The sequence below is a fragment of the Paramacrobiotus metropolitanus genome, unplaced genomic scaffold (genome assembly GCF_019649055.1).
Source record: "Paramacrobiotus metropolitanus isolate TYO unplaced genomic scaffold, Prichtersi_v1.0 Parri_scaffold0000190, whole genome shotgun sequence".
In the NCBI taxonomy this organism is placed as follows: domain Eukaryota; kingdom Metazoa; phylum Tardigrada; class Eutardigrada; order Parachela; family Macrobiotidae; genus Paramacrobiotus; species Paramacrobiotus metropolitanus.
This window is the reverse complement of record NW_026570410.1, coordinates 63,988-74,983: the sequence shown is the minus strand read 5'-3', so window position 1 is coordinate 74,983 and position 10,996 is coordinate 63,988. Positions and strand designations below refer to the sequence as shown.

The 10,996-nt window shown below is 51.7% G+C and overlaps 3 protein-coding genes across 4 annotated transcripts; 2 read left to right on the top strand and 1 right to left on the bottom strand.

Annotated features, from left to right (window-relative positions):
- The first annotated feature begins 28 nt into the window (after positions 1 to 28).
- On the top strand, positions 29 to 2,599 carry LOC129600701 (motile sperm domain-containing protein 1-like). Its single transcript, XM_055499260.1, has 4 exons — positions 29 to 1,047; positions 1,239 to 1,314; positions 1,426 to 1,973; positions 2,039 to 2,599. The coding sequence occupies exons 1-4, from the start codon at positions 843 to 845 to the stop codon at positions 2,068 to 2,070; spliced, it is 861 nt and encodes a 286-aa protein (XP_055355235.1). The 5' UTR covers positions 29 to 842; the 3' UTR covers positions 2,071 to 2,599.
- A 459-nt stretch (positions 2,600 to 3,058) lies between these two features.
- Positions 3,059 to 7,359, top strand: LOC129600699 (S-adenosylmethionine decarboxylase proenzyme-like). 2 transcript variants are annotated; one of them, XM_055499259.1, is made up of 8 exons: positions 3,059 to 3,357; positions 4,540 to 5,029; positions 5,094 to 5,467; positions 5,530 to 5,616; positions 5,676 to 5,802; positions 5,871 to 6,125; positions 6,184 to 6,495; positions 6,794 to 7,359. In XM_055499259.1, the coding sequence occupies exons 3-8, from the start codon at positions 5,121 to 5,123 to the stop codon at positions 6,929 to 6,931; spliced, it is 1,266 nt and encodes a 421-aa protein (XP_055355234.1). In that variant the 5' UTR covers positions 3,059 to 3,357; positions 4,540 to 5,029; positions 5,094 to 5,120; the 3' UTR covers positions 6,932 to 7,359. The 2 variants fall into 2 exon arrangements, with proteins under 2 accessions (XP_055355234.1, XP_055355233.1); XM_055499258.1 differs by having other exon boundaries at positions 3,059 to 3,609.
- LOC129600698 (citramalyl-CoA lyase, mitochondrial-like) lies at positions 7,004 to 10,806 on the bottom strand. Its single transcript, XM_055499257.1, has 4 exons — positions 10,265 to 10,806; positions 9,144 to 9,678; positions 8,869 to 9,047; positions 7,004 to 7,386 (listed from the first exon to the last, which is right to left on the bottom strand). The coding sequence occupies exons 1-4, from the start codon at positions 10,727 to 10,729 to the stop codon at positions 7,222 to 7,224; spliced, it is 1,344 nt and encodes a 447-aa protein (XP_055355232.1). The 5' UTR covers positions 10,730 to 10,806; the 3' UTR covers positions 7,004 to 7,221.
- Positions 10,807 to 10,996: the final 190 nt, after the last annotated feature.

The following is a 10,996-nucleotide window of genomic DNA, read 5'->3' as shown; positions in this document are numbered from 1 at the left end:
AGTTGCCGTTTTGAAATTCATTGCGGAGCACAGAGTGTATTACGTGTATAATCAAGGTATCTTCACTTAATCGTTATTAGTGAAGATACCTTGGTATAATGTATATAATATTATGAATTTGCAATAACAGTGGCACGTGCAGCGGTGACGTGCTGCAGCACATGCACTGGTTGTAAGTTGCAGTTGTGGCACACTTACAGTAAGGGTGCGTCTCGAATTCTGTACACAGTGAGCTTTGTTGTGGTTGCTGAACCGCACGAAGTGGCTGTTTGCAGTGGCCACGCTTAAAATTACGGTACGTGAAGCCACCTCGCGACGTGGAGTTGTTGTATCGCAACGAGGTTCGCTTTGAATTTGAGGACTGCCTTGCTGCAAACAGCAAACCTGCTGGATTTCCTCTGATTCAACTTTTATTTTATAGTTTCAGCAATTTTTATGAGGGATTAATGTGTTTCGGTGAGAAGAATAACATAAGAAGTTAACCCGAGAACGAATACGTGAAGGCTGTTGATACTTAATTTGACAGAATCTGGCTTGGTTTGATTATGCAAGACAGTAAGAGCAGGCTGAGCAGCTGTCGCAGTGCTTAGTACGGATCTGCACTCTGCTGTGCCAGTGTCAATCTGAAACTGCAGTCTGGTTCCGATTGATTGACTTGATTGTGCTGGCATTCATTTGCGGACTTGTCGCGCGAGGAAGCATTGTGTTGCTGCGATCTGGCGAGTGGACGGGGAATCAGGACGCGTGTGTGGAGATGCGCTGTGGCACGCGAGCGACCTGGGTCTGTTGACGCTTCCGCACAGACAGTTCCCGTTTAGTCTTTGATCCTGCACTCTGCAGACATGTCTGTGCAGCGCGCCGTGTCGAGCAGCAGCGGCGCCCCCCGCTCGCCCTCCCAGGGGCAGGGCGCAGCCGCAGCGGACCCGCAGCGCGAACTGCCCGTCTTCATCTTCCCCAACACGCTGCACTTCTTCGCCAGCGAGAAGGACTCCCTGCGCCAGATCCTCACCATCTACAACCCCTACGACTTCCCCCTCCGATTCAGAGGTAAGCGAAAGTACTGTACTACTTACAGAGTTACAGACAGTCATTAGTTCTTCCATGAAATTGTAATGCCTCTTATCCATCCCAGTTTTGAACAGTCTCAGACACGACGCACTTGTCGAGCACTGATACTCTGATAGTACTCGTCCCTTGTTCTTCCCCTGACCATATTCTGATCTTGTCGCTTGTTGCAGTGTACTGCACGGCGCCCAAGCTGTACAGCGTGGTGGACGCGCAGGGCACCGTCAAGCCCGGATTCTGCTCCGACGTGTAAGAAGCTCAACTGAACCTTGGTTCTTTCACAATCATGTTGTCATTGTTACGTGTTCATGTTCACAATCTTTCACAATCAAGTCTTGATTATCGTCTTCTCCTCATTAGGATCATCCGGCACAACGCGCCCGTCGCCGCGCACTTCAACAAGCCCGACAAGTTCCGCATCCACATCTACGACGCCTACGCCAGCCCCCCCGAGGCCCCCGGGGGGCTGCTGGGGCGCAAGACCTTCGAGGCGGTGCTGCGCGACAAGCGCTCGCCGCACAGCCGCAGCGCCGACGCCGACGAGGAGAGCGACAGCGAGTTCGCTCCCCTGAACCTCCCGCACTCCGCCTCCTCCGCCGCCGGGGCCGCACGCAGCGCCCCCGCCTCTCCGCCCCCAGGTGCGGGGGCGGCGCAGTGGCAGCCGGCGCTGGGACGCCGCGGCAAGGTGCACTTCGGCGCCAGCGACAGCGCCCCTCCGCCGCCGGTCAGCGGGCCCCCTCCGTCGCACCTGACCGCCCCCAGCCCCCTCATCGTCCTGCTGGGCGTGCTGTGCGTCGCCGCCCTGTGCCTGCCCACCGACGGACACGGCAGTCACAACCAGAACAGTCCCTGGCCCGTGTACCTGCACTTGACGCTCAACCAGAAGCTCGTCGCCGCCTACATTCTCGGTAGGCTCCACTGCGCTTGATTGCTGGCGCACGCAGTGTTTACTCAGTTTGCCTTTGCTTTGCAGGACTAGTGACGATGGTGATTCTGCGCAGTTGATGAAGCGCCCTGTCGCTCTTGTACTGTACTGGATTGTCCGTCTTCCGTTTGCGCGCGGTATTATCGTGTTCGTGTCACTGGCCAGGACTAGGAGAGACATGTCTCCATCGCGGGATGCTGATCATTGTCCTTCTCCGCCGGCTGACAGGACTGCACTCACTGCATTCTGCCGTCTGGATGGGCCAGCGTGCTGTCCATCCCCACAAATAGAATCACAATCAGTCCTGTCTGCCTCCTGACCTGAGTGACGACGCTGGCCGTTTATTTGTCTTCTTTTTATTGTTAGGCTCTTCTGGGGTTTTTTCCTAGTCGTTGTTTGAGTTCTGGTGATTGTCGATGGTACAGAGTATAACTAACATTACGATAAGTATCCCTTAATTATGACGTCAGAACAGCCCTTGACGCCTTTATTACAGTACTCGCACCGGCACGTATTACGGATAATAATAATTATGACAATTGTGCATATGTCCATACAAATGGACAGTTAATTCATTTGATCAAGGATTCAGCAATTAAAACAGTTTCCTTGTTGTTTTTACGTGCGTTACTAATTGTTAGGTTCGACTTCGCACTGGCGCGATTTCATATCCACCGGAAGTCGGTCAGTTGTATATGCGGCTTCCGGTGGAAATGCACAGTACGTATACGCTTTGTAATACATAGCGTACAACACTGTATACACTAACAATTTAATATTGTCAGTTGAAGCTCCGTGTTTGATTACAGAAAAAAGTCACGTAAGATCAGACCACGTTGTTCCGTTAAAAGAAATTATTTATACTGTTAAAGAGACTACGAATATGTACAAATAAATTTCTGTCGGCATATCTATATAGTATTGAATATTCCGTGGTTTCGTACGACGGTAAGTACCAGTACGACCGGACTTGCAGTCGCAGCTGCACTGCAGCAGTCACGCCACTGTGACGCCAGTCAGTGCAGTGCCGCACTGACATCCGTAGTCCGTACAGGGTACATACAGCCGAAAATTAATTGTTCGTGTTCAGTTGTGCAGTCTGCCACTTGCCAGTCACGCCGCACAGTCGTGCAGAATTCACCTCATTCTCAGACTGATTTTCTTGGGTGAAATAGTGAAATACTGAAATTCTTCGAGTCAGAGCCTGCAGCAGCTCGATCGAGCAACATTTCATCTGATCGTGTTATTACACATTTTATTACAGTAGCTACTTTTTGCTACATCGCTCTAGTTTGTAGCTGTTTAACAGCAGTTAACGACAGTGTGGACCTTTATCGCTTGGAGACACAAATTGTTGCGCGTGCGCGGTAAGTACAGTTGGTCCGCCGCGGATTTGCACACAGGTGGCGAAGAAGCGTGGTTTGATTGTCTGTGCTTGACGAAGTTCCATCGAGCAGCTTGATTAGCGTTTATCCGTGGAACGCCATCGAGAAGTCTGTACTCTGTAGTATTTAATTTGAGCCTGAATCGCGAGTGAGCCAGAGCGCTCCACGTTGCTGACGAAGAGACCTGTTGGGGAGGCCTTCTGAGTTCTCATCCGAGTTGCCGTTGCGGACCAGGTAGGTACATCGTATGCTACAATCTACATTGTTGACAATTCACTGTTCACATCAAGCTAGTCGAGTGGCGCCGTCGCAGGCAGTTTAATCCAGTGACGATGTGACACTGTGACTGTTACGTTGTACTCGTTTATTGGTCATCGATGTGATTCATACTCGTACTCCGCTAGTGCTACTCGCAGGATACCAACTGTTTTTACGGTGAAACTTATCGTTACAATCAGGCCGATATTTATTACGTCTTAATGTTTGTTTATTGGGAGACTGCGATAAGGGACTTGGTCGTTAAGGTTCGTAAATACAGACCGTTTTGAGCGGCAGGATTTGTACTCGCAGCAGTCGCCATTTGTGCGGCCTTTCATGGTTACTCACGATCAGTTACTGTACTCGTACTGATTACAGCACAGTTTTCAGTTTAATTAAACAGATTACCCACCTTATCCAGTGATAGTGTTACCGTTTTTCCGTCAAATCGTCAAAGCAATTTGTATCCTGGTTACACGTTATAAATTATCATCAATTGGGCAGTTTGCCGAATTTACTGTTAGTGTTATACCTAAATTCCTACAGTACGAGTACTCATCCAGTAGCTAAACAGTCATTAATATCAATCGCAGGACGCAGAGACGCGTTTCTCCGAATTTGGCCAGTTTTACAGTGGGTGCGTGCGATTACGCAGTCCTCTCAGAGACTCAGACAGCTATAAATAAGTACTTGCAACTTCGCTGTACAGATACAGGCCTGTGCGCGTCAGCAACTTTGATAGCGGTAGCGGCTGTTTGTTGGCAAAAGCACAAAATATACGTACAGTACCGTAGGCATGCCTGTATTGCCGGCGACGCTGCGCCGCGCCGCGCCGTCATCGATTGATCGATGAGCATTGAGCAGTATTTGTGTTTGCCGGGTACGTTTCAGTTGACTACTTTGCAGAATCCCCAGTTGGACGTCTGGCCAGGCATTGATTGCCAATTTGCCAGTGACGTGACGACGCTGAAAACTGCGCCCTGATCATCCTCAGCAACTGGCTTCCGTCTCTGATTCCTTTACTCAGCAGCTAGATTGTTGACTGCGCTTCCAGTGCGTTTGATTCTTGTCTTCACTCACTTGGGAATGGTGGATTGGTTGCCGGATGTTGGTAGTGGAGCGCCGTCGTTGATTGATCCTCTCTCTGCGTCCAATAGCCATCCGTGGTTATTGCTGTCGGTAGCCCTGTGAGTGGGCCCCTCTTTATGCATCCCTCTTTCTCCCGCCGTCGCCGCGCCCGTTGCTCCTCCGCCCGGCTGTCGCCGCCATGGTCAGCTGACCCCTGTGGAACGCGCTCTTCCGCTGCCGCCGCTGCCGGTTCAGGTTGCCGCCTTGACCAGGACCCCGGACCTGTCACTGCCTGCCTGAGCCCCAACCACTCGCCACGCCAGAGCTGGTCAGTATCAGATCAGCGCGACCGTCTGCTCTGCTTGATGACATAATAACACCCCTTTGCGCAGGTACTTCCACCGGCCTAACAAGCCCAGATGACCGGCCTCTCGCTGCCAACCCCGCCCCCACCCACCGACCCACCCATGGACGCCCTCCTGGCCAACACCGCCGACTCGCCCCCGCCGAGTCCCTCCGACAGTGGACCCGCCTCCCCCGCGTCCTCTCTGCACGACGACGTGGAGCTGGAGTCGGGGGTAGCGAGCGAAGCGGCGCTGAGCAGTGTGACCGACTCCTTCTACGAGGGCACCGAGAAGCTCCTGGAGATCTGGTTCCACGACGCCCACACGCCGGACCACTCCAAGACGCCGGTGGTTGACCAACTGGGACAGCTGACGCCCGCGGCGGTCAGCGGCAAGCCCGCCGACCTGCGCGCCATTCCCCGGTGCGCATGGCTTGACTGGCTCTGTCGCTTGTATGATTAACTCACTGACGTCTTCTCTGCAGACCCATGCTGGACGAGCTGCTAGGCCACGTCAACGCCACCATCATCAGCCGCATCTCCACGCCGGACACCGACGCCTACGTCCTCAGGTGGGCGCTAAACTCTTCCTTTTCCAAAGCGTGCGTTAAACGTTGAATGTTGCTTGCAGTGAGAGCAGCATGTTCGTGTCGGCGCGCTGCCTGATCCTGAAGACCTGCGGCAGCACCACGCTGATCAAGGCCATCCAGCCGCTGCTGCAGTTCGTCCACAAGTACACCTGCTTCACCGGCGTCGAGGTCAGTCAGAATGTCCGCTACACGCGCAATGGATTCCCGGTTATCTTGACGGCGTGTTGTGATTGCAGGACCTGTTCTACTCGCGGAAGGACTTTCTGCGGCCGGAGCTGCAGGACGAGCTGCACCGCTGCTTCGACCGCGAAGTGAAGTATTTGGATAACGATCTGGGCTTCCAGGGCAGCGCCTACTGTCTGGGCCGCGTCAACGACCAGTGCTGGTATCTGTACTGTCTGGGCCAGCGCCGGCACCGCGGGCCCCCCGGCAACCAGCCGGCGGAGGACGACCAGAGTCTGGAGGTGATGATGGAGCAGCTGGACCCCGCGGTACGCGCGTTGGACCAGTTCTCCTGTTGATTAAGCTGATTGTGAGCGTTTTGCACAGGTGATGGAGATCTTCACGCGGCGCTGCTGCTCGACGGCGCAGGAGGCCACGGCGAAGGCGGCCATCGACAGCATCATCCCCGGACTGAAGATGGACGACTTTTTGTTCGACCCCTGCGGCTACTCGATGAACGGCCTGCTGCCCAGCGGCCACTACGTCACCATCCACGTGACGCCGCAGTCCGCCTTCTCCTACGTCAGCTTCGAGACCAACGTCCCGGCCAGTCGCCACCTGACCTACCTGGACATCCTCCAGCGCGTCCTCCACGTCTTCAAGCCCGGCAAATTCCTCTTCACGCTCTACTCCAGCAAGGTACAGTGCCTTCCTACTTCCTCTCTAAAGTCCGCACTTGCACTTGTTATATCAGACGTGAAGAGCAATTGTTGAAATTAGTTTGGAGGGGCTGCAACAAGCTGACAATTCATCCGTAGATTATTTGCTAATACTTGATTATTCTTATCTATTCGTCATTAATGATATTATATTTTGGTGGTAATTTCCGTTTGGAAAATGGAAATAAATTTATTTTTATTTTGAATTACGATTGTCTTCGTCCATCTGCGTAATTGGCCGGTATTGTGAAGTAGTCAGTGGTGTTTGCTGCTTGTAGAAGGCGCTGGCTTCTCTGATGCAGCTGCAGCTGGACGAGTACGCGACCTTCGAAGGCTACAAGAAGATGGACGTGCAGGTGTACTCGTTGCGCAACTACCTGCTGAGCTACCTGTCCTACGTCCAGGACATCACCTGACTAGCGACGATAATTGGCCTCATCGTTTGTGCCGCATTCTACACACACGGCCCCACCCCAACCGCGCCGCTTCCGGCTAATTATTCTTATTCAATTTTAACTCGTCATTCTTAATAATTTCACATATCACGAGAGATAAAGTCGCATCATTTTTTCTGTTCATCAAAACATGATGTACAGTAATCAGTGTTTTCCAGTATCCGTTTAATTCAACGCGCCCGTTTAGAACATTGTTGCTAGAATTAGTAGATAAATTCTGTGCTGTGCTATTCGGTTTGTATCCATTATGTTCATCCCGGCTTTGACGGGGATTTGGTGGTGTTGCTGGCTGACTGCTGGGCGGAAGTGGCTGCTTGCTCTTGTTGTTTAGAGAAGACCTCGTGCTGTTGCAGGATGTTTCTGGCTTGCAGTAAAAGCGGCATATCGATCATGCTGTCGCGAAAGACAAAGGCTCCCTGAAAATGCACACGAAAATAGTCACATAACCGCGATGCAAGTTTCTGTTGCATTTTCACAAAGTACTAATTTTGTCGAATTCCCGCCAGAAAGCATACAAATCTGTTCGGAGAAGAATAGATCAGCCAGCGACTCGGTAACACCATTTTGAAAGCCATAAATAAATTACTGTAATTAAAAATCCAATTCATTACAATTAGACCCATAATTAAGAAAATGAAACAAATTAAATCTAATTAAATTGGGAACGCCATAAACAAGTTACCGTAAACAACAAATCTAATAACATCTGAATATCCATATATTATAAACTGAATCAAAAACAAAAAATCACATCATTACTTAGGTAGGATTAGGAAGGCCGTACCCAGGGCCGTAGCGAGGGTATAGGCGCACTGGCGCGCGCCTACCCCTCCTCGACCAACTTTTGAATTAAATTTGTGTCCGAAACTGGCGCACAGGCGCACGGGCGCAAAATTTCTGGATTTTTCAAAGGGCGCAGCGGGCGCCACTGACCGTGCGCCCGTGGCGCAGAGTGGACTTTGGCCGGATGTGTGCCTGGGTCTGATGTACGGCGATCAAGAACTATAATAATTAAACTACAACCTGTGACTTTGAACACTCGCGCAAATTGAACACGGGTGTACATTGAACGGTCATTACGGAACCGGCGCGTCTCGTAGATTATAACACAGGGGGGACCTCGCGTATATTGAACATCTCTCTAAAGTGAACATGGAACAAATTAGCTGGAACGGAGCTAATTATTTACTAATATTTAGCCCTTTCGAAAATGAACAAAGCGCCAGAAATTGGTTTTGGGAGCGAAAAAACACAAGAAAAGCGCTCAACGGACCAGATTTTACTAGCCATCCGCTTGTTCCAACTTTAACACCACACGATTTTTGATTTGTTATGCGCGAAAAAGGCATAAAAAAGGCTTGGTAACGGGGTTGTCCCCATTGAGGCGGCGTCCGTTCGCCCTCAGGAGCAGCAGAACTACTGACCCCAGGGGAGGGCCCTGGGGGGCAGCTGTTCTGTACATTGAACAGGCGGCCACATTGAACGAAAAAATTGGAACCGCAGGTGTTCAATGTACGCAGGTTTCACTATTATTAATTTTATTAATTAAAGTATTAAAGCGAGGGCTGTTTAAACGGGCGCAACGGGCGCAGGCTTCGAAATTTATGGGCGCAGTGGGCTTAGACTGACCTTCGAAGCGGGCGCAAATGGCGCAGCCAAATTGCGCCTACCCCATCCCACGGACCTCGCTACGGCCCTGGCCGTAACGAAACTTGACTTCAAGAAAACAAATCAAATTCAACCAGAACTGAAGATAGAAATAAGTGAACCAAAACAACACATTAAATTTCATAATTACAAATCTAAAATTAAATTAATTAAACTGGCAGTGCCAGTAACTGGAGATTAGCAGCTGTAGAAAAATCACAGCCAAGTTGAGCTAACAGTAGGCGACTAACCTTTCCCTGCTGCTGGTGCTGCTGGAAGGCCGCGGTGAGCTGCTGCGCCCACTGCACCTGGTCTTGCGAGGGCGCAAAGGCGGCCTGCACGGCGTCGATCTGGCCGGGATGAATGACTTGTTTGCCGGTGAAGCCCCAGCGCGCGCCCTCCTCCGCCTGCCGCTGCAAACCCGCCGCGTCTGCAGACAGACAGAATTTTGTTAAAAATATTAATACGACCAAACGACACCAAAAACATCAGAAGAAAAGATAGTAATAGTGACAGCAATGGTGACCTTTGTAGTCGATGTAGACGAGGTCGATGGCCTGCAGTTGGCGCTGGAAGGACTTGACAACGGCCAGGAAGTGTTGCCGCGCGAACACCAGTTCGTCGGCCTCTTTGGAGCGCCGCGCGCCCATGTCGGCGCAGAGGTCGTCCGAGCCCAGGACCATGCCGTCCACGCGGAACAGTCCCTCGCTCTTGTCGGCCAGCTTCAGCGCCGTCTTCAGCGTCTTCTGCAAACTCAGCAGGGCGCGCGCGCTCTCCGTGTACATGATCAGGCGCAGCGGCGACACCAGGGGGGTGGCGCGGGCCGCCAGTTGCTGCTGCAAGAGGTGGGCAATGTGCTCCACGTCGTCCTTGTCCTCCACTTTGGGGATGAGCAGGGTGGAAGGCAGCTGCTCGGCGGACAGGACGGCGGCCAGGTCGGCCTCCGCCAGCCCCGACGCCAGCGCGTTGACGCGGACGGCCACGTCCCGGCCCTGGGAGAGGCGCTGCCGCACCCAGGGGGCGCGGTTCAGTGTTTGCACGATCAGGTTGCGAGCCGTTTCCTGTGCGAAACCAGCAACCAGACAGTCAACAGTGCGGCAGCCGGAAGACCAATTATTTCGCGCATAAAACTGTTTCAAGGCGGATAGCTCACGGCACATACGATCAACCTTTTTCGGATTAACTTTAGTTTCTGTGGAAATTACCTTTCTATTTTATTCTGTTCATGTTGCTCGAAAATCTCGACGCTGAACAACGTAAAGGAAGGAAATGCAAGCACTTCCGGTGCTTGACGCAGTTACAACCGCCCGATTAGACAGTCTACTGTGGTTATTAATCCAGTTTTTATCGTCAGAAAAATTGGGTTTAATCACTAGCTCGAAAGGCGCACGATCTACTACCTTCGACTTGGCTTCTGTTTTTGTGGAAATCACTATCCTACTTAAGTTCTTTCACAACTGACAAAAATCTCAAAGCAGACGATTACAAAGAAAAGAAGTTCAAGAACTTCCGGTGCTTGCAGCAATTACAACCACCCGGGGCGGCAGCGTAGTTGAGCACACTTGCTTCCCAGAATGATAAACAGTTATCAAAAACGGGTTTTCACCAAGTTTGGGATATGGCAAAACAAGACGAAAACGGCGTTACCTTGCGGAGAAAGGCCACTCCGTCCTCGCACTCCAGCACGGGACAGTCGACGCGGAGGTGCGCGATCTTGGCCAGCTTCTTCTCGTCGTCGCCAGGCACGTACATCACCGCGCGACGGGGAATGCTCGCCACACTGACGCTCGCTTGCTGTTGCGCTTTGTCCTTCTTTTTCTTCTTCTTCTCATCGTCAGCGTCCTTTTCCTCGACACTTCCTTCAGCGTGCGATTGTTTCCCACCTGCTTCTTGAGCAGCCTCGTACTGGACTCTGAGTTGCTCGTGAGCCCGCTGGTTGCGCTCTTCCGGAGTCAGCTGCTGCTCGTCGCGCTGCGCTCCTGCTTCCGTGCTGCTGCTGATGCTGGCCAAGGCGCGAAACGAGCTTGGTCCGCTTGGCAGTCGACACCAGGAGGATGACGGCCAAATGAAGCCACGGCTAAATACAGTCAACAGACTCTTACCAGAATTCATAGTCAAAAAATTTCAGCCACGAATCATCAACTGAAAATAAGAAGAAAAAATTTCGTTATTTTTGTAACGAATTCTGCGCGCGGTTTACGCTGAATTTCAAATCAGAACTGAACTATCAGCACACCGCCGCCTCGAGAAGGACAGACAGAGATTTTGGCTCGTTGCCCGCCAAACTACTCCATGTGGCGGTGTGCAAGATTGGTGATGTCACGCAGTGATAACTGATAAGTAACAGATGCGAGTAATCTAATAAGTAACTCGACAGCC